We start from the raw sequence: 21043 nt of genomic DNA on the forward strand, positions 1-21043 counted from the left end.
ATTGTTTTCTTTAAGCCTCACACTTAAAAAGTGTGACCAAACTTTGTTTCTTGTTTTCTAACAGATTCAGAAAAAACTGTACACACTAGAAGAACACCTCAGCACTGAGGTGCAAGCCAAAGAGGAACTAGAGCAGAAGTGCAAGTATGTTTTGGAGATAATTAAATAGTATATTATACAATTTAAGTTGAAACATATTACCAAAAATGTAATTATATGATTATAATCAAATTTATAGTAAATGCTTTTTTTGTCAATTAGGAGTTATTTTGTTTACTGTTTCTTTTGGAATTCCTTAGATCTGTTAATACGCGCCTAGAGAAAGTAGTAAAGGAGCTGGAAGAAGAGGTAAAGTTGCTCTGCACTTTCATTAACATTTTTGTTCATAAAAAGTTTTGATGCCTGACTTATCTACAGAGTTCTCTCAGTACCATGTTAATACATATTTTGATCTGTAATAAAACCTATGCTGTAGCGTGGGTGGACAGGACTAAAATTATAGAATAATCATGATAGTAGGCTTCATTTTTGTTACATATTTGTAAAACTTGAGTTAATTTAGAATGTATAGATATTTCAAGTAAAAAAATGTGTTTGTATTACTGACATGGATTAAAAACAGAAACCATTGTTTCTTTTTTTAAATTTTTATTCATAACATTTTAGATTCAGGTTTTTATTATTTGAAGATAGTGATGGAATAGAAAGTTTGCTTTCAGTAGTAAACAAAATGCTATAGTATTGATTATTCAAGAGTAGTGTGCTATTTGAAAAATATGGAAAACATAGTTTGTTTTTTTAAAGATTTTATTTATTTATTTTTAGAGAGGGAAGGGAGGGAGAGAGAGAGAGAGACATCAATCTGCAGTTGCTGGGGGTTCTGGACTGCAACCCAGGAATGTACCCTGGCTGGGAATTGAACCTGGGACACTTTGGTTCCCAGCCCGCGCTCAGTCCACTGAGCTACACCAGCCAGGGCTGAAAACATTATAGTTTTAATAATACAGTAGTTACAGCTTTTATTTAGGCTTTTTATCTGTTTGAAATAACTGAAATAGTTTTTGTTTTTATTTGGTTTTTATACGTGCTCTTTTCCCGATAATAACTTTAAGCACTGTTTCAGATTACCTTAAGGAAAAATGTGGAATCGGCATTAAGACAATTAGAGAGAGAAAAGGCTCTTCTTCAGCACAAAAATGCAGAATATCAACGGAAAGCTGATCATGAAGCAGACAAGAAACGAAATTTGGAAAATGATGGTTTGTGGTGTAGAATATTAAATACTTATCAAAAAAATTGTGTGCGTGTATGTATTGTGTTGAAGCTTTCCCCTAAAATGCTTTTTATCATAGTTAACAGTTTAAAAGATCAACTTGAAGATTTGAAAAGAAGAAATCAGAACTCTCAAATATCCACTGAGAAAGTGAATCAACTCCAGAGACAAGTAAGTTGATCCCAATTTGTAATAAAGATATTGAAGTTTACTTATGACTGCCTATTAATAGTTTTAATTGGCAATGTACAAAAAGATTTTACCTCTATTTTTAAAAGGAAATTGTTAGGACGTATTTTTAGGTTTTTGTTTATTTTAAATACTTTGTTGTGGGGTAAGAAACTGGAGCATTTTCATTATATACACCTGTGTGTGTTTGTTTGTTGTTGTTTAACTTCGAATGGAATAACAGCTGGATGAAACCAATGCTTTGCTGCGAACAGAATCTGATACTGCAGCCCGGTTAAGAAAAAGCCAGGCAGAAAGTTCAAAACAGATTCAACAGCTGGAATCTAACAATAGAGATCTGCAGGATAAAAATTGCCTGTTGGAGACCGCCAAGTTAAAACTTGAAAAGGAATTTATCAATCTGCAGTCGGTTCTGGAATCCGAAAGGAGGGACCGAACCCATGGATCAGAGATCATTAATGATTTACAAGGTATTCACAGAGAGATTGCACTTGAATTCATCTCAATGATTCATGTTTCAGAAATAAATTTAGATGACAGATAATGTGCTGGGGTAGCGCATTTCTGAATATACTATTATTCTGTTATGTAAAGTTAGAGTATTAGAAATACATTAATATAAAATTTTGTGAGCCAGAGATTTACTTTCAAATAGTTCGAAGTATTTTAAGTATTAAGCCACCTCCCAAGGTGGTTGATTGGATTCCAGTTGAGTTAACTGTAAAGTAGTACTCAGCTATATCAACTATACTAATATCAACCATATCAACAGTTGTAAAACTTTTCATAAACAACAGCTTCAAAGTATGAGGTGATGTTCAGATTTCTTATTCTTAATATATACATTTTATGTGATATATTAATTATACACATATAATTACATGTTATATATAATTATATAGAAATACACATACACACTTTATATGTATATAGTATACATACACATGCTTTACAATGTTGTCGTTTTAGGTAGAATATCTGGCCTGGAAGAAGATTTGAAGAGTGGCAAAATCTTACTCGCAAAAGTAGAGATGGAGAAGAGACAGCTGCAGGAGAGATTCACTGATTTGGAAAAGGTAAAACACGTGATGCTTTATTTTTGGGTTAGAAAATAACTGTAGAGTCTCAGATTGGAAAACTTATTCCGAAATGAGGGAGATCATGTATTTCTGCATACTCACGGACTCTTTCATATTTAGACTGGGCTGTGTAGACTGGGGATACATACATATTTGTAAGGCTTGCCGTAGCACTGCACAAGCAGCCCTTCGTATGCTGGATGCTTGTGGAGGGAGGGCCCTCCTGGAGCGTGTGTAAGGAGGGCGCTTCTCTCGGGGGTCCAAGGAAGGCTCGCATTTTCACTAACTACATGTCTTAAAAGTTACATAAAATTGTCATGACTTCTGGCATTTAGAAGTTTGTTTTTTTTAAATACTGTAAGCTAGGGATGATTTCTAGGCTTTGTAAAGTTAATATTTTTTCATTTACTTATTTGTTCATTTAAGTATGTAATGTATCACCTGTGGTAGAAGTATCAGGATGCGTGCAGTCCAGTCTAATGGGTGATTTCTAAAGTAGTAATAAATCACAGCGCTATTACAGTGCAGTGTAGTAAGGCGAATGGTAGCGGCATGGACGGGGGAGAGGAGCAGGTGCACAGGGTGACCCCCTGACAGGGCAGGCCGGTCGGCAGGGGAGAGGTGCACTCCGAGTTGGGGAGGACAGCACGAGCTGAGGCACAGAGGATGGGAAGTTGAAAAAGTCTAGTCTGCCTACTTAATTACAAACTGTTCAATATTTCTGGAATATAGAGCAGGGGCAACAAATTTTAATCTTTTAAGAGAAAGGTAGTAAATATTTTAGGCTTTGCAGGCCTTAGAGTCTCCGTAGCAACTACCCAGTTATGCTGCAATACCTAAAGGAATGGGTGTGGCTGCATTCCCGTGAAGTTCTACAAAAATAGCAGGCCAGTCTAGTCCTCCCCTCCAAGAATGGGAATTCAGTGGCCAGAGTGAGGCTGTAGAGCTAGGCGTGAGCTAGATCATGCAAGATTTTGAATACTCTGTTAATAGTTTCTTTAAGTAATGGACTGGTCACCGAAGATTTTTAAAGTGGTCCATCACCGTGTACCATGTGGAGAATAGATTCGAGGAGGGTGAGGCAAGTGGTAGAGGCTAGTCAGGCCTTCTAAGCATTCAGGTAATGGAGACGTAACCAGTGCCGTGGTTAAAAAGATGGAAAATAAGGATGAATCTGAGGAATATTTGGGGGAGGAATGTTTGGCAGCAGTTAGTAATTGGTTAGATGTGGCATGTGAGTAGTAAGTACTCCAGGATGAGTTCAGGTCCTTAGTTTGTGACAAGATACATACTAGTGCCATCAGTTAATAAAGAATGAGAGAAAAATAGCTCTCGTAGAGGAAATAATGATAGATCTGTTTTAGTCATAAGTTTGGGGAGCCTGGGAGACAGCCACATCAGGACATCCACAAAGCAGTAAGTTACGGTAATAGGAGCTATAGAAGTATTTGCGATTCATCGGTATAGAAGTAGCTGGAGTCATGCGAATGGAAGAGCCCATCTGGGAAGAATTTGTTTAGAGCAGTGGTTTTTTCAGGGCAGATATTGGTGAATTATTAGTGTGAAAAGTCATTTTCAGTATTAAGGATTTTATTTAAAACACAAAAGAAATACCTACATTTATGATACGAACTATAGAAAACAAAGAATTAGAAAATCATCTGAGGATATGTAGAAAATAAACTGACTTCTATTATTAAAGATTCTCGACTTAAAATACATCTCCTGAGATTGATATAGCAAAAGGAAACATTTGGTATGTTTTAAAAGTTTGAGAAATGATAATACAGGAAAAGGAGAAGCATTGTGGCTAAAGACACTGCTTCCAAGAACAGCGGCATTCAAGGGGTGTTGAGGGGGAAACTTCACAAGCGCCAGGCGAGGTGAGCGCACGAGGGGGAGAACCGAGTGAGTTCGGTGTCACGTAGTTTGCAGGGCAGCAGTGAGTTCCAATGAGGGAAGACTAAAAAGTGTCTATTGAATTTGATATTGAGAATATCATGGGTCACTTGACTGAGATCAAATGACCTCAATATGACCTCAGAGTAGTCGAGTGGAGGTGCGGCAGTGGGTGCAGTGGGAAGAGAGCTGGTACAGGGCACAGATTACTTGTACAGGAATCAGAATGGATAGAAGAGGGAAAGTGTTGGACATTGTTAGTAAGTCTATAAAAAAATCTTCGTAAGCTTTTGAAATTGTCAGCCAGTCTTTTTTGTTATAGCTGTCATTTTAATCTTTAATAGGAAAAGAACAACATGGAGATAGATATGACATACCAACTGAAAGTTATACAGCAGAGCTTGGAACAAGAAGAAGCTGAACATAAAGCTACAAAAGCACGGCTGGCAGATAAAAATAAGATTTATGAATCCATTGAAGAAGCTAAATCAGAAGCCATGAAAGGTACACATTTTTATAAGGGTTTTCCCGCAGCATTTTACTAAGACTTGATTCTGTGTTCAGTTCTTTGATTTTGAAAATATTTGTTTATATTTTATTGTCAAATACTGGAGGGGAAGCACTATCATGGAAGCTTTACATATATGTATATTTCCCCCTCCCCATAGCAACAGTCATTTCTAAGACAAGAAGGCCCAAACAAAAGAATTCAACAACATTTTTAGTATTTTGGTGCTATTGATAGTGACAGGCATACAGAATGTGAAGTCCTGCTACACTCCTCAGATTTGGGGGGTGTGCTGTTTTGTTAATAACTTAGTTCGATATTTCATCAACTTGTGGTTCCTGCCACTTTCTTCAAGATAAATATTTTAAAATAATAGCTGAATTAACTAAAATAGAAGCACACTGAAATTTTGGAGCTCTGGCATAATGAAGATACTAGCTAGATTTGATCAAAACCATGCAATACTGATAAATGTAGGGTAAGATAACTGAGTTTGCTTTTCCACAAGCCAGCCTGTATCTTGGAATTGTTTTAGGTTAATTACTTGTTTTCCAAACTGAGTGTTTATAATTATGATGGGTTTGAAATTCCAAAGTGAATCAATATTCTTGTGAAAGATTCATAAAACTCTTAACAGAAAACTTAGCAAAAAACTAGGTTTTTAGTGAATATAATTGGAATTGAAGGTTTTTGTTAATAGTAGTTTAAGGCACTGATTCAGGTTGATGAAAGATGAAATGGGTGCTTTACTTGGAAAAATTAGATTAGAAGAGATAAAGTTGGTGGCCCTGTTTCCCTGTCTGTGGCCTAGAAGACAGAATGGAATTTCTTTTGAGGTATAATTTGGTGCAATAAAATGCAAACATTTTTCATATTTGTAGTGTATACATGTAATTATTACCCAAAACAAGAGTAATTATTATTACTCTTTTTTCATCACCTTGGTAAATTCGCTTATGCCTCCTTCTATTTTCTATGCCCACATTAAGGTGATTATTTCTTTTTTAAATGAGTGCACTTGTTCATAGATTATTCTCTGAAATAATGAAAATAAATTCTGTATAATAATAACTACCATTTTTAAACTCTTTTTTACAGCACTGTCTTAAGATGTATGATGAGTTAGGTATTTTACATAAGTACATAAAACTTAAATATTATAGGTGATACTCAAATCTGGGTCTAAATCCTTTGATCTTTCCACTGCATATTATTGCCTACGTTGATTAAGAACATAACTTCACCATCAATGAATTACTACTTATGTGATCTTGCCTAGTTACTTAAACTTTTGTGCCTTGTTTCCAATAAAGGGACAATTAAAGTATTAGATTATTGTGAAAACCAAGTGCAATGATACATGAACAGTGCTTAGAAATGCTAGCTGTTATTAGTGATACGTGAAAAAGTTTCATTTTTCTACGCTGTTGAAGACAATTCATTAAAAACTGAAAGTCGTAGGCTTAATTTTTAGTTAGTATAACTTTGTAGTACATGATCATTAGACATTGAGCTTTAGGTATGAAGGAGCAGAGGAACCTAGTTGGATTTGAACAGGTTTTCTAATTGGGATATCAAAAGGTAAGTTCAACTGTAATACCTTACATTGAATAGGGAATAACTTGATTAGACATAAACTTTGCCTGCTGCACACTTTGAAATTGAAGAAGGCTTTTCAAAGCCTTTTCTGATTAATAAAACAAAAGCTGTTGCAAGTCTTTAGAAAATACAAGAAAGTGTAAACTAAGTAAAGATTAACCACAATCCTAGTAACCAGGGTGACACTTGTATATTTTCTCAGTTTTTTCATAGTTTTGCTTTTTTTCTTTTAAAAATACTGTGAACATTTGCTTGGGTCATTAAAAATTCTTTTTTAATAGAGAGCACTTACTGTTTGCCGTGCGCCAGGCATCATTTAAGTGCTACACATATACTAACTCAGAATCTGTGTAACTTCCCTGCGAGGGTAGGTACTGTCACCACCATTCTAGAGATAAGGTAACTGAGCCTCAGGAAGGTTAATTAACTTGACCAGTCAAATAATTAGGAAGTGGTTTAAACTCCGCAAGTTTGCCTCCAGAGCCCAGTCCCCTCCACCTCCCTAAAGCGTAGCTCTTACCCTTGTCTAGTAATATGCTAAGACAGAAAGAGCCATAGAAAGAGGTCAGAGAATCTACCTGACTGTCAGGTAAGGCAGGTAACACTGAGAGGCACAGAATATCAGGAAAATAAAAGAAGTCTGTATTTAAAAGATACTCATATCTTTTACTTATGGCTTCTTTTACGAAGCCATAAGTAAAGGTAGGATTATTTTACTTCTATTAGAACGGACGTAATATTGCAGAGGCATACCCTGCAAATGAAACACCTAACTTTGAAAAATGAAACTGCTGACGTTTCAAATACAGTAACAGGAGTGATGAAAATATTAAACTGGGGATTAAAAAATATTTTTAAGGAGTACCATTTGCTATAATTTTTATTAACACTGCATCATGTATTTGATATGGTTCTTTTGTTTGTAAGTTCATGATTATGTTAATTTTGTGGCAATAGAAATGGAAAAAAAGCTCTTGGAAGAAAGGATTTTAAAACAGAAAGTAGAGAACTTGCTGCTGGAAGCTGAGAAAAAATGCTCTATATTAGACTGTGACTTTAAGCAGTCGCAGCAGAAAATAAATGAGCTCCTTAAACAGAAAGATGCGCTGAATGAAGATGTAAGTATGTTTATTAATAAATAATAAACTTTAATAAATTAATAGTAAACTGGGTTTATTTGTAAAGGTACAGTGATGGTTTCATAATTAAAATTTTTTCTTATTCTATGACCTTTTAATTTTAGTGAATTTGGATAATATATTAAATGAACCATAATTTTAAGAACTTTAGCTATTTTTACCATAAAGACCATACTTTATTTAAAAACTATAACTATCAAAAATACAAAAAATATATTTTACTCTGAAATGAATTTACTACATAAGGACAAAAATCTGTTTTGAGTCATCATATAGGCTGCCAGTTTCATTGATAAAAAAAATCAAAATTATTTACTTACATATCAAGGTACACAATTTATTTTTTAGGTTAGAAACTTGACATTGAAAATAGAGCAGGAAACTCAAAAGCGCTGCCTCACACAAAATGACCTGAAGATGCAAACGCAGCAAGTCAACGCACTAAAAATGTCAGAAAAGCAGTTAAAGCAAGAGAATAATCATCTCATGGAAATGAAAATAAACTTGGAAAAACAGAATGCTGAACTTCGAAAGTAAGTTAATTATTTGAAACAAAGTTTTACTAATATGCAAAACTATCCACATATAAATTATTTTAAATTTGGTTTATCTGGGTTTTTTTTTTTGTTTGTTTTTTTTTTTTTACCATTTATGTCCTTGACCATTTATTTGTCTCTTTTTTCCCGTGCAAGTAATGCGTTGTGCCACTGTTGTTCTTCAAGATCGTGCTTGCTTCCCCAGCGCTTGTGTCTGCTGCCGCCTCACTATGAGAGAGCAGTGGAAAGGGGGGTGGTGCTGGGGCAGAACAGAATGTCTGGTTTCTCTCCCCGCGCTCTTCACCTTCCTTCTTGGGACTGTCTCTCAAGCTCGTTGCCCACGCGTTTTTTGTCTGTTCCTTTAGTGTCTGGGGCTTGGAAATGTTTCAGTGTTAAGCAAATACCATATAAAATTTTAAAACATTTTTCCAGGATATACTCTAGTGCTCTATGCACTTAGAAAATATATTAAAATAACATTTTGAAAAACTATAATTTTGCATTTTTAAAAAATTTATTTTATTTATTTAAGACAGAGGGAAAGGGAGAGAGAAAGAGAAGGAGAGAAACATCAATGTGTAGTTGCCTCTCACAGGCCCCCCTAATGGGGACCTGACTCACAACCCAGGTATGTGCCCTGACTGGGAATCCAACCCGTGACCCTTTAGTTCACAGGCTGGCACTTAGTCCATTGAGCCACACCAGCCAGCACTCATTTTTGCTTTACTTAAGAAGCCTAAAATTAACTTATTTCAACCTAACCTGTTAAATGGGGTATTAGGCTCGCTTTTAATTTTATTTATAATTTAATTTTATTTCTGTATTGAAGATTAACATACAAAGTACACATTTCTTTCTTAAAGATTAACATACATACAGAAAAAGTACACAGATGATAAGTGTAGAGCTCACAGAGTTTTTACAAAGTGTAAAATCTGTGCAGTTACTATCTACATTTAGATAGAAAATTCCATACTCTTTACCTCCCCTCCTGCCTTCTCCCATTCAGTCATATGAGATAACCAATTTTGGGTTTCTCTTTTAATTCTATACTTGCTTGGCATAAATGGCTGATTATAGTGCATGTATAAGAATATGTAATTTAGACTCTTAAAAATTATTGCGGTTGCCCTGGCTGGTGTGGCTCAGTTGGATGGAGTGTTGTCCCATAGACCGGTTAGTTGCAGGTTCAGTTCCTGGTCAGGGGACACACGTGGGTTTTGGATTCAATTCCAGTTGAGGTGTGTACACGAGGGCAGCCAGTGGACGTTTCTCTCTCACCTCTCTCCCCCACCCCTTTCCTCTTTCTAAGAGCAACGAGAAGATGTCCTTGGGTGAGGATAAAATTTTTTTTTTAATTATTGGTGGCCGTAGAATTTTTTTTATCTGAGATACATCTAATGGTATTTTTTGTCTTAGAAATTAAAACTGAGAGAATTTTAAAACATAAAAACATAACACATTTCAGTAGCTGTTGGAGTGATGACGTCATGACATGTCATATAGCTTCAACAGAAGCCCATGTGCACTTGTGAGAGGATGAGAGTTAAAAACAGTGATGCTTGCTAGTATTATGAAAATGATTTGACCTCGTGGATTGTCTGAAGGGGTCCGAGGGGCTCTCAGCGGGTTCTCACACTACATTTTAAGAGTTGCTGGTTTTAATACGCATGTAACTCATTTAACATTGGACTCAATATTACCACAGAGAACGTCAAGATGCAGATGGACAAATGAAAGAGCTCCAAGATCAGCTTGAAGCAGAACAGTATTTCTCAGTAAGTTCCAAACACATTAGTTTGCAAATTTTTGTATTTGTAGAACTAAAAAAAAATTGCTGCACAGCCTGGGGAAGGATTCTTGTCTTTAGAATAGATTGTTATCATTGTTAGAAAAATAGTTGTAAGCACACGCCTGCCCTTATGACATTGATTAAAAGCATTGCTTTTAGAGGAAGGCTATGTTTTCATAATGAAACACATAAAATTTTTACTTTAACTTCATACTTTTTTGAGCTCAGTTTTAAAATATGAAATAGTAGCTGTCATCTCTGTTTCATCAATTGAAGCCAACAAAATTATCTAGTCTAAATTAGTAATATTTTTTTGGTTCTTCATCCCTACCAATCTATATCATTTAATGAGAAATCCTAGTATGATATCCAGCTGAAAATCATGCTTCTAAATCATTAGCTGAACTTATTAGTTAATTGGTTGATTATAAGAAAATAGAAAAGCTCATTAAACTATTAATTTGCTCAGTGGCTCAACATTACTTAGTGTTATGAATATGTTTTTGTGTACTCAACTTTTTGTCTAGATAGATTTTAAATGTAAAAATAATATTCTTGATGGTGATGGTGGTTTATGTTTGTTATATTTTTCTGTGTAGACCCTCTATAAAACACAGGTTAGGGAACTTAAAGAAGAATGTGAAGAAAAGACCAAGCTTTGTAAAGAAGTACAGCAGAAGAAGCAGGAATTACAGGATGAAAGGTAAGGACAGGATCCTGTCTCTTTTGTTCAGAGGTCCGTGCCCTGCTCCCGGAAGAGGGCCTGCTGCACCCAGATGAAAATTGGTTAATGAAGTGAATTAGGCACAAACTTTGACTTCATAGTGAAAAATTGAACATTAAGATGATCTATCTCTAAACTGTAGGGACTCCTTGGCTGCTCAGCTGGAGATCACCTTGACCAAAGCAGACTCTGAGCAGCTGGCACGTTCAATTGCTGAAGAACAGTATTCTGACTTGGAAAAAGAGAAGATCATGAAAGAGCTGGAGATCAAAGAGATGATGGCTAGGCACAAACAGGAACTCAGTGAGAAAGATGCTACAATTGCGTCTGTAAGTAAATTCTTGGTTCTTTCTTTATTATAATTAAATTACTCTATCATAAATTATCTTTAGAAGCACTAGGAAAATACTGTAACATAGATCTAAATGAAAAATTATACACGCCAGCTACAAGATTTCCAACCACTCAGCCATCAGCTTCTCAGCGTTGTTTATACTCATCACATTGGCAGAGATTCAATAACTCGACTAATTTTAAATGTTTGAAGGATGTCTGGAAAATGGCACTCATATTTATCACTGTGAAGCATGCAGATTTAGTATCACATAGAATAGTATGGTCATCTCCAGTAAATTTTAAACATTCATATTATCCAAACAAAGTCCGCACACGTTAAGGTAAATTTGCTAGAGGGATCCAGGCACAGTGCTCACAGCAGCGTGAATGTCCGTAGTATTAAAAACTCTTGTCAGTAGGTGAATGGGTGGATGGATGAAATGTGGTAGAATATGAAACTCCCGTATCAGTTAAAATGAATTACTTAGGCCTGTATGTCAACAACCCAATATAATATTGAGTGAAAGCAGCTACAGAAAGATAGATGCAGCATGGTGCTCTTCATGGCTAATTTAAAATCACATAAAACACTATATATTGTTTCATGTTTATGTAGTAAAATATACAGTCATGAATGAAAAGGATGAAACAGTTCACAGTAAAAACTCCTTCAGGAAGGAAGAGTAGGAGGATTTGGAGAGAACACAGAAGAACATCAACTTTCTTTAGTAAAATTTTATTTTGTTTTAAAATGTTCTGAAAGAAATAATGCAGTTTTAAATTTTATTTATTCTTTATGGTAGAATGCAGAGCTTTGTTATAGTTATTTGCTTTTTTCAGTTTATTAAATAAATGTTTTTCTCATTAAAAGTACTGCTAAGGGTATTTGAGAGAAGGACAGTTTTTTTGGCTTCTGGGGGTGCGTATGAATTTTATTGCGGTTAGGAAAATTTCTTCAAGGGCAAAGTTTGGTAAGGTGACATAAAGACAGGACATCTAGAGATAGATGTACTTAGAAAAACAAGAGTTGTAGCAACGTTCTAGGATATTTTCATTTTGAATTACTGCTTTATAACAAATTTGTAATTGGAGTGTGATATTTATTCTACTTTAATTTCTTAGCTTGAGGAAACTAATAGGACACTAACTAGTGATGTTGCCAATCTTGCAAATGAGAAAGAAGAATTAAATAACAAATTGAAAGATGCCCAAGAACGTATGTATTAACAAAGAATGTTTATTTTAAATATACTTCGTAGTTGTAAGTGGCTTAGTTATAGGTATAATGTTTACATTTTTCCATCTTTCAGAACTGTCGAGGTTGAAAGACGAAGAGATAAGTGCAGCAGCTATTAAAGCACAGTTCGAGAAGCAGCTGTTAACAGAGAGAACACTCAAAACCCAAGTATGTATGATAAACTCTAAATAGGATTTTGCATTTTTTTAGTTTATGTCTTTTACAGTTTCCTTCTGGTGTCACAGATTGTCCACAGCAGTCATTGAATGTATCAGTATTTATGAACAGTCCCAGTTACCTGATTTTTGCCAGGTTAATAGAAGCTAGATTTGGTTAACATTATCCAGGTCAATGTTTATTTAAGTTTTTTATTGATTTTTTTCATATCCAGTCACATTCCCTCCTAGTTTTTTATCATAATCTGATAAGGTTTTTTTTCTTTCTAATAAACTATAGAGAGTGGCCATTTGCTGACAGCCTGGAAAAGGGTCAGTCTGGGACAGGGTACTTGTGATTATTGACCACCTTCCGCCAGCGCTCACGGTTGTATGGACACCACCCATGCTCGTGGGTCCCAGGGGCCCTGCTCTGTGGTGGGACATGTCTTTTATCAGAGTGATGCCACTGCAAGTAAAAATCTCTCTTGAAACTAAAATCTCAGAGTGACAGAAAGTGACATGAGGTCGAACCCGTAAACATTTCAAGTCACGGTTCTCAGAAAACATGAGTGAAAAACTAACAGAGTACAGACTGGGGAAGGATAATAAGTAACGCAAGGAGGCGTGTTACTTAATGTCAGGTGTTTCTGGGTGGCCCTGTGTAGAGCGACGAAGATTATCAGTGGTTGTATAACTTGCTATGGGTGAGTTACCAGGAAACCATCAACATAATGTATTTTATTTATTCATATTCTTGTTCTTGTGTTTTTAAGGCTGTGAATAAGTTGGCCGAGATCATGAATCGCAAAGAACCTATCAAACGTGGCAGCGACACAGATGTGCGGCGAAAAGAGAAGGAGAACAGAAAGCTCCATATGGAGCTGAAATCGGAACGCGAGAAGTTGACGCAGCAGATGATCAAGTATCAGAAAGAACTGAATGAAATGCAGGCCGTAAGGATACTTCTTGAACTCTAGACTAAAGACTTCTGTTTTAAGAAGTAGATTTTAACATCTGTGTATATTTTATTGGTTATAGAACATTTCTGTCAATAATTATTGAACTAAGAAGCAAAATGATGAGATATATGGCATCCAGTTAATATAACATAATTTAATTTCCAACAGCAAATAGCTGAAGAGAGCCAGATTCGAATTGAACTGCAGATGACACTGGACAGCAAAGACAGTGACATTGAGCAGCTGCGGTCACAGCTGCAGGCCTTACACATGGGCATGGACAGTTCGAGCACAGGCAGCGGGCCCGGGGACGCGGAGGCGGATGATGGGTTTCCAGGTACAAGCTTGTTGTTAGCCCTCGTGTTTGTTTTTATTAGAAGACTTTTGTCTTTAGTATAAATCTGATGATCGTTTTAAAGCCCTGTGACTGACTTTGTTCTTGAGGAGAACTGTCATTTCTTTAGGGGAAGAACCTACTCCTTGGAGTGGGGATTCAAACAGCAGTTTAAACTTCCTTTACTTAGTGATTTTTGATGAAATTTTTCATTAAAAAACTCGAAGGAAAATTCCACATATGTAGTTATTTAAATTAGCTCATTATGTAGTTCAGGTAGCTCTCTTTTTAAGTTTTTATTTTTTCTTCTCTTAACTCTTTTCTGCGTTCTTACCTTTTCTGTGTTGGGTGTTTAGTCCGTATCACTCAGTCACACACTGTGGAGTCCCTGTCCTTCTCCTACCAGCGCTCCTCCGCCTCTCTCAATATTGCCACTAAGCCCTCCAGCTCTCGCCCGCTCCTTGACTCTGACTCTGACTCTGACTCTGACTCAGAAGAAGGCTCTTTGCCTAACTTACCTATTTCGTCGGGATCTGATGATACAGGTGATATCCCGAAAACCTTGCACCTTTCTCACTGCCCTTAATTTTAGTCCTTGTGAAAAACTTTTGAAACATTAACCATTCACTAACTCTAACCAGTTGCTCTAGTCTCAATGAAAAAGAGACTGCTGCATGAACAAAGAATTTGTTTTCAGGGTATCTGCACACGGCATTGCTGTTACTGTGCAATTGATAGGTTTATTTTGTTGGCTTACAAGAAATGAGGCAGTGCTTTGCATCATTTAAGAGCATATGGTTTCACAGCCTGTTTTATCCATTTTCAACCAAGAAGAAATTCTTTCTGAAATTTCATATCCAGAGCGACAGTACAAAAAAGGCACGTAGGCTGTCTTAGAGGATGCGCTTGGGTTTTTAGTGAGTGCTCACCTAGGCAGCATTTCACTAGGCCTTGAAAGAGTACAAGACAGTTTGACCTGATCTTTGTCCTTGTAGTATAAATAAAGAAACTGGACAGAAAACACATAAAATTATGTTTAACACAAAGTTAGCGTAAGTACAAAAACACGTACTATAGATGCCACAGGAAATTAGTGTAGGAACAGTTGAATGTGAGATAAAATTTAGTCTCTTATTGGGGGGAATGGTGGGGGGAAATGGAGACAAAGGTACTTGAACAACAATAAAAAATAAAATAAAATAATCAAAGTAAAATAACAATAGTTACCATATTTTGCCATGTATAATGCTTTCCCGTGTATAATGCGCATTCTTATTTTTCCCTCAAGAATTTGGGCCAAAAAATACGCATTATCCATGGCAAAATGCTACATTGTCACCACATTTCCTGGGTTTATACATCAGTATATAATACAAAACACAAGTGGTTGTATTGAAGTTGTTTTAGAGCTTAGCAACAAAATTATTTCAGTCTTATGCCTATTGTTAGAAGTCATCTGATTTAGCCCCTTAAACTGGTGTAGGACCGTGTCCAGGGCTGCGCGTGCAGGCTGTTTTGACGACAGGGTTTCTGTGGGAGAGTTTGGAAGGTGAGAGGGTGTGTGGGTGCTGGGGTCAGAGACTTGTCCCTGTGGGACCTTTGTGCGGGCACTGAGGAGTAAGGAAAGTTCATGTGAAGCATCTCACAGGGTTCAGACATGTAGTAGGTGTAAAACAAGTGATAGTTACTTGCTAGAATAATGTCAAAACGTTTATTTTACTTAGTTTATTAAAAGATGTTAATGAAATGCCAGTAGAACAAATTCTAAGTATTCAGTTTCCTTTACTAGAGTTTTATTGATTTTGATGTTTTGGAATTTAGAAATCTTTTGGTTATATTTCTACTCACTAATCAAACTTAATCTATAATGTACACAATTTTATTTCATTTTATTACAGCCATTCTAAAAGTTCATTTTTCCCAAACATGTAATTACTCACTTAAAATGTTTTCTCTTAGAAGAAAATGTGTCTATATCTACAGTTAGGCCTCCTTCCAGAGGAAAAACAAAGGACTCCAACTCCGGTTGATTAGTGAGAAGAGAGAGCTGCTTCTCTTCCTTGCAACTTTTCTGCTGAACTCTGCAAATGCATGGATTTAATCAGTGGGGCATTTGACTTTATACACTACAGAATATGTATTTCCAGTGTGATATAACCTGGATTTTGTTCGCATTGCATAGCTTGCTTATACTGACCCTGCATTATTATTGTATCCTAGATAATGTGCAGTGTTAAATTCTGAAGGGTTGTAATTGATTTGTTTTGTGACTTTTATGTTAAAATTGTATTAAATTTCCCATTTTTTAGGAGAACTTTTCTATTTTTCCTCATATGTTGGGTTTTTCTTATAGAATCAAGACTAGAGGGATGGCTTTCATTGCCTGTGAGAAATAACACTAAGAAGTTCGGCTGGGTCAGAAAGGTAAGCGGTGCCTCGGAGTACGGCCCTTTTGCGTCGTTCCTGGGGGGCTTGGCCACAGCCCTCTCGCCTCTGCCGTTGTAAGGTGCACCTGACTGACGTAACTGGGGCGCTGAGACGCATGCAGCTCGTTTGTGCTTTCTGAGTTGGAGTGAGATGACTTTATGTATCTCTGTAGAAAGTAACTTTATCATTAATAGACTGTTAATAATGAAACGTTTTGGTGATAAGAAAACAGAAACCCGTGCTTTGGCACTTCTGGTGGGCAAACAACTCTGGATATGACAGAAAGACCCCCTTACTTCTTCTCCTCTGTTACTATGATCACTGATGTTACCATGTTCATTTTTGATGTGTGTAGTTCATTCAGGTGCTTTGTGGTAACACGGTACCGCAGGCTGGGTAGCTTAGGGAACACAGAAACTTACTCCTCGTGGTTCTGGAAGCTGGAGGTCCAGGACGCCGGCATGGTTGGGCTCTGGTGGAGGCTCTCTTCCAGATCGCAGACTCCCCGCTGAGCCCTCCCGAGGCAGAGGGGGCTCGGGCCTCTCTGGAACACCCCCCCCCCCCCCATAAGACCATCCATCCCGTTCGTTCGTGAGGGCTTTGCTCTCCTGACCTAGCCCCCTTCCGAAGGCCTTCCTCCTAGTGGTGTCCCGTTAGGTGTTAGGTCTGACACTAATCTGAGGGGGAACATAAACAGTAATAGGTCACCTGTGCTGTTGGATCTTGAAGCCAAATCAGTCTAAAAATATGTCTGAATTCATTTTTAATTTGCTTATTCAAATTATATACAAGCAAAATTTTTTATTATTTTAAAGAAGACTTTTCTAATGGTGTATTAAGAACTTTTAGTTATTTAACTTAGGTATTTTATGTGATTTTTATTGCTAAAAGAAAATTATTTTCAAAGAAAATAAATGTCAATTTTAATCATTGTTTAATTTCTTCCCTTCCTCCTTTGAACAGTATGTGATTGTAAGCAGTAAGAAGATTCTTTTCTATGACAGTGAACAAGATAAAGAACAATCTAATCCTTACATGGTTTTAGATATAGAGTAAGTGTTTTTTACTAGAATATTTAAGAACTTCATTTTTTACAGTATAAGAGAGTAGTACCATTTTTTGTCAAGTTAATGTAATGTGTTACTCATATGGTACATGTATTTACTCATACAGGATAGCTCCTGCTGTACTGTTGTTACATTTTTTATATTTGCTTCATACAGATGGAAGTCTGGGATATAAAGTTAGCTAAAACATTTTTACTTTATGCGTCTTTACTATGTTGTTTTCTGAAACTAATCATAAAACTTTCTGACTTACTGAAAATTTCTCCAAATCTCAAGGAATGATTGATGTCATAGAGCAGGGTATTCTTCGACTCCCTAACCGGGGCCAAAGTAATCAGTCTTAATGTCTGCCTAGCATAGGGTAACTAGTGTCATTTGATCTTTTGGTAATATTTCATTCCTTTATTAAAAATTTTTTATAGCAAGTTGTTTCATGTCCGGCCAGTCACACAGACAGATGTATATAGAGCAGATGCTAAAGAAATTCCAAGGATATTTCAGGTAAACATAGTTTCACTTTGTTTTTGGTTGGTTGACTGTTATTTTTTTGTTTTTGTTTCCGTTCTCATTTTTAGAGATTTTAAGAGTTACGTGATATTAAATTCTTTTATTCCTGGGCCATCTTCAGATTACCTTTCAGTTTTAGTCCCATTTAAAGGTGGTTCATTCTTCTGTGACTTTTCATGCCTGTTCTGTCTGCATATGTCTTCATTCCTCTCTCAGTTTTATATTTTAAAGTCTGTAGTGTATTTATATCATGTTTCTTGTCTTTGCCAACCTGTTGTTCAAGGTTGCTTATCATTTTTTTAAGCATTAAACTTTCTCCTTCTGGTTTTGGTTTTATGCTCTGCTCTCTAGAAAGTGAAAAAAGGTGCACATAAAGTTAAATTTTGCACCCAGTAGCCCTTTTCTTCTGATGTAAAGTGAAGCCAAATTCTTCTTTTAACTGCTTTCATTTTAAAGTTAGTCAAACCACTGGTGTGGCTCAGTGCATTGAATGCCAGTCTGCAAACTGAAAGGCCTCTGGTTCGATTCCCGGTCAGGGCACAAGCCTGGATTGCAGGCCAGGTTCCCCAGTTGAGGGGCCGTGTGAGAGGCAGCTGATTGATATGTCTCTCAAACATCGATGTTTCTCTCCCTCTCTTCCTTCCCCTCTCTCTAAAAAGAAATAAATAAAATATTTAAAATTAGTCAAACCAACAATTAGTTATTGAGTCCCTTCCACGTAAAAGCCATTGTGCTTGGTGTGCTGAGGGCGGTTATTTCCCGGTGCTCATCGTGTCAGCCTGGAGAGTGTCGCACACCTTCCCCTCTTGTCCTCTCTCCACCGGTTCTGCAGACACAGCTCTTTCCGTTACAGCTGTGTTGCAGTTGGCAGCAGCCATGCGGTTGCCACAGCTCTTCAGGTGATTATTTTGAACACTCCCTTCCAGAACAACTTTCTGGCACCCCTCAAGTATAAATTTACATTTTGCTAGCTTAATCTGATCAAACTGCTGAAACATAGATATCATGGAGGAAAAAAGAAGGCACCGTTTGAACAGGATAGATTCTTTTGAAATGAACCAAAGTGTGATGGTGTAATGACTTTTCTCATATAAGCTCTTGATGAGGCAGAACTTACTCACATTTGAGTGTCAGGTCCATTTTCTTCTTATTGAATGACTTAGGTTAATTTAATTTCATTTATATTATAAGAATGTTACTATATACAAAATTACTTATGTTTAGAAATACCTCATTGTGCTTTTTGCTATTTACAGATTCTGTATGCCAATGAAGGAGAAAGTAAGAAAGAACAAGAATTCCCAGTGGAGCCCGTGGGAGAAAAGTCAAATTATATTTGCCACAAGGGACATGAATTTATTCCTACTCTCTATCATTTCCCAACCAACTGTGAGGCTTGTATGAAGCCACTGTGGCATATGTTCAAACCCCCTCCTGCTTTGGAGTGCCGCCGCTGCCATATTAAATGCCATAAAGATCACATGGACAAAAAGGAGGAGATTATAGCACCTTGCAAAGGTAAACAGTAACTTACTTGTTCCATCAATATTATTTATGTTCGAATCGTTTTAAACACATTAAATTTTTTTCAAATATTTTATAGTGTATTACGATATTTCAACGGCAAAGAATCTGTTGATATTAGCAAATTCTACAGAAGAACAGCAAAAGTGGGTTAGTCGGCTGGTGAAAAAGATACCTAAAAAGCCTCCAGCTCCAGACCCTTTTGCACGGTCCTCTCCTAGAACTTCAATGAAGATACAGCAGAACCAGTCTATTAGACGGCCAAGTCGACAGCTTGCTCCGAATAAACCAAGGTAATAACTGAAAATGTGAAGATTATAGTGTTTAGAAATATTTTGTTATTCATATTTAAACTATACTTTTTTCTAATTACGGTTTTCCTTTCCTTGATATTTTACTTAACTATGGAATACCAAATGTTTGAAACTATTTAAGCTTGCATGTCTCATTCATTGATTTAGATGAATGTAATATAAATTTATTTACTGATCACACACATATATGAAACTCAACCAAAAATACATAAAGAGCTCATTTTGTCCCGCTTCTCTGTGTAATCGTACCGTTTTAGAAGTACGAGCACGCTGACTGACCCAGGGACTTAGTGGACAGAACACGCACACCGCCCTCTGAGTGTCGGGCGCGCACGCCATGTGCGATGCTGCAGCGTGGTGACGTCTTCTGTGTTGGGGGACTGGGGAGGCAGGGCTGAGGTCCTCCTTCGTAACTGAGGGTTCTGAGTTTAAAGTAATAGTTTGTCTTTGATTTAAGGAGCAATATAGATCACCTTTAAAAATGCGGAGAGTAACTAATGGGTAAAGTGGACATTCCCTGTCATTGAAGTGGAGTTGGGGATATGGGCGAGATCAGAAAGTAGCATTAATGCACAGAAATATTTGAGGGGAGCCATTTTATGTGGCTGCATTATAGTAATGTGGTTACTCATTCAGAATAAACCATTTCTGGTTTATCCATTACTGGATACTGCAACGTTTGTAAATACAGCTATTCGTTACAATGAAGATTTGGTCAGCCGAAGGGTGAGGTGTGTACTTAGATCAGGCGTCTGATTGCAGGTGTCCTTTTCGTTCCCTGACACGGGACCTTCAGTACCGTGGGAGTGATGACGTGCGTGGGCTGCGTTGCCGGAAAGCTTTTCATTCTAAGCACAAGCATCTTATATGCAACTTTTCTTGAAACTGATATCTCAAGGAGATAATTTAGAACGACAAAGGTAGAATTGGTGTTACTTACAGCAGTGAAAATACTGAATTTTTGTGTGAGGTATGCTAAAAAATATTACAAAATTAGTGATTATGTGATAGTAATTAAGCTGAAGAAATTTAAAGAATTCAGAGGTGCTTGAGGTCATTTCATGTGCCATGTGCCAAACATCTAAAACTTATTAAATTTCTAGTATTAATATTGTAGAACTATTAGTGCATAAATGCTGTTTTAATATTTACCATATATAGTGCTTTACAGCTTCAGAAGTGCTTCTGTACATAATTTAATTCTCTTATTTGATCTTTACAATACTCCTGTGGAGTGTGTTTGGTATTCTTTCTTTTTGATTCAGACTCCAGAAGTGCAAATAATTTGTTTAGTTTCAGGACTATAAGAAGTCTAGTCTTTTTTACATGTTTTATTCCTTTGTCGTGTTTGACGAGTTAATGATTTCACTACATGCGATAGCCCGTGGGGTTTGCTCGTGGAGCGGTGTTCAGACCTGGCGAGCACGTGTTCAGTCACATGT

The 21043-nt window shown here is 36.6% G+C and overlaps 1 protein-coding gene across 3 annotated transcripts in view; it reads left to right on the forward strand.

The window, feature by feature from the left end:
• ROCK2 (Rho associated coiled-coil containing protein kinase 2) overlaps positions 1–21043 on the forward strand; it is a 108552-nt gene that overhangs the window by 79242 nt on the left and 8267 nt on the right. For 2 of the 3 annotated variants that reach the window (XM_045844295.1, XM_045844296.1), the window contains exons 12-33: positions 65–144; positions 300–348; positions 1124–1259; positions 1353–1444; positions 1686–1932; positions 2432–2538; positions 4785–4944; positions 7505–7665; positions 8035–8219; positions 9931–10000; positions 10614–10717; positions 10881–11067; positions 12197–12290; positions 12385–12479; positions 13243–13422; positions 13597–13765; positions 14119–14307; positions 16116–16186; positions 17153–17241; positions 17679–17757; positions 19020–19281; positions 19367–19580. In XM_045844295.1, coding sequence (XP_045700251.1) covers positions 65–144; positions 300–348; positions 1124–1259; positions 1353–1444; positions 1686–1932; positions 2432–2538; positions 4785–4944; positions 7505–7665; positions 8035–8219; positions 9931–10000; positions 10614–10717; positions 10881–11067; positions 12197–12290; positions 12385–12479; positions 13243–13422; positions 13597–13765; positions 14119–14307; positions 16116–16186; positions 17153–17241; positions 17679–17757; positions 19020–19281; positions 19367–19580 — 3020 coding nt within the window. The remainder of the gene's footprint in view (positions 1–64; positions 145–299; positions 349–1123; positions 1260–1352; positions 1445–1685; positions 1933–2431; positions 2539–4784; positions 4945–7504; positions 7666–8034; positions 8220–9930; positions 10001–10613; positions 10718–10880; positions 11068–12196; positions 12291–12384; positions 12480–13242; positions 13423–13596; positions 13766–14118; positions 14308–16115; positions 16187–17152; positions 17242–17678; positions 17758–19019; positions 19282–19366; positions 19581–21043) is intronic. The other variant, XM_045844297.1, reaches the window with a different exon arrangement.

Source organism: Phyllostomus hastatus, unplaced genomic scaffold (assembly GCF_019186645.2).
Source record: "Phyllostomus hastatus isolate PE091 unplaced genomic scaffold, TTU_PhHast_1.1 phas_contig_402, whole genome shotgun sequence".
NCBI classification, from domain to species: Eukaryota; Metazoa; Chordata; class Mammalia; order Chiroptera; family Phyllostomidae; genus Phyllostomus; species Phyllostomus hastatus.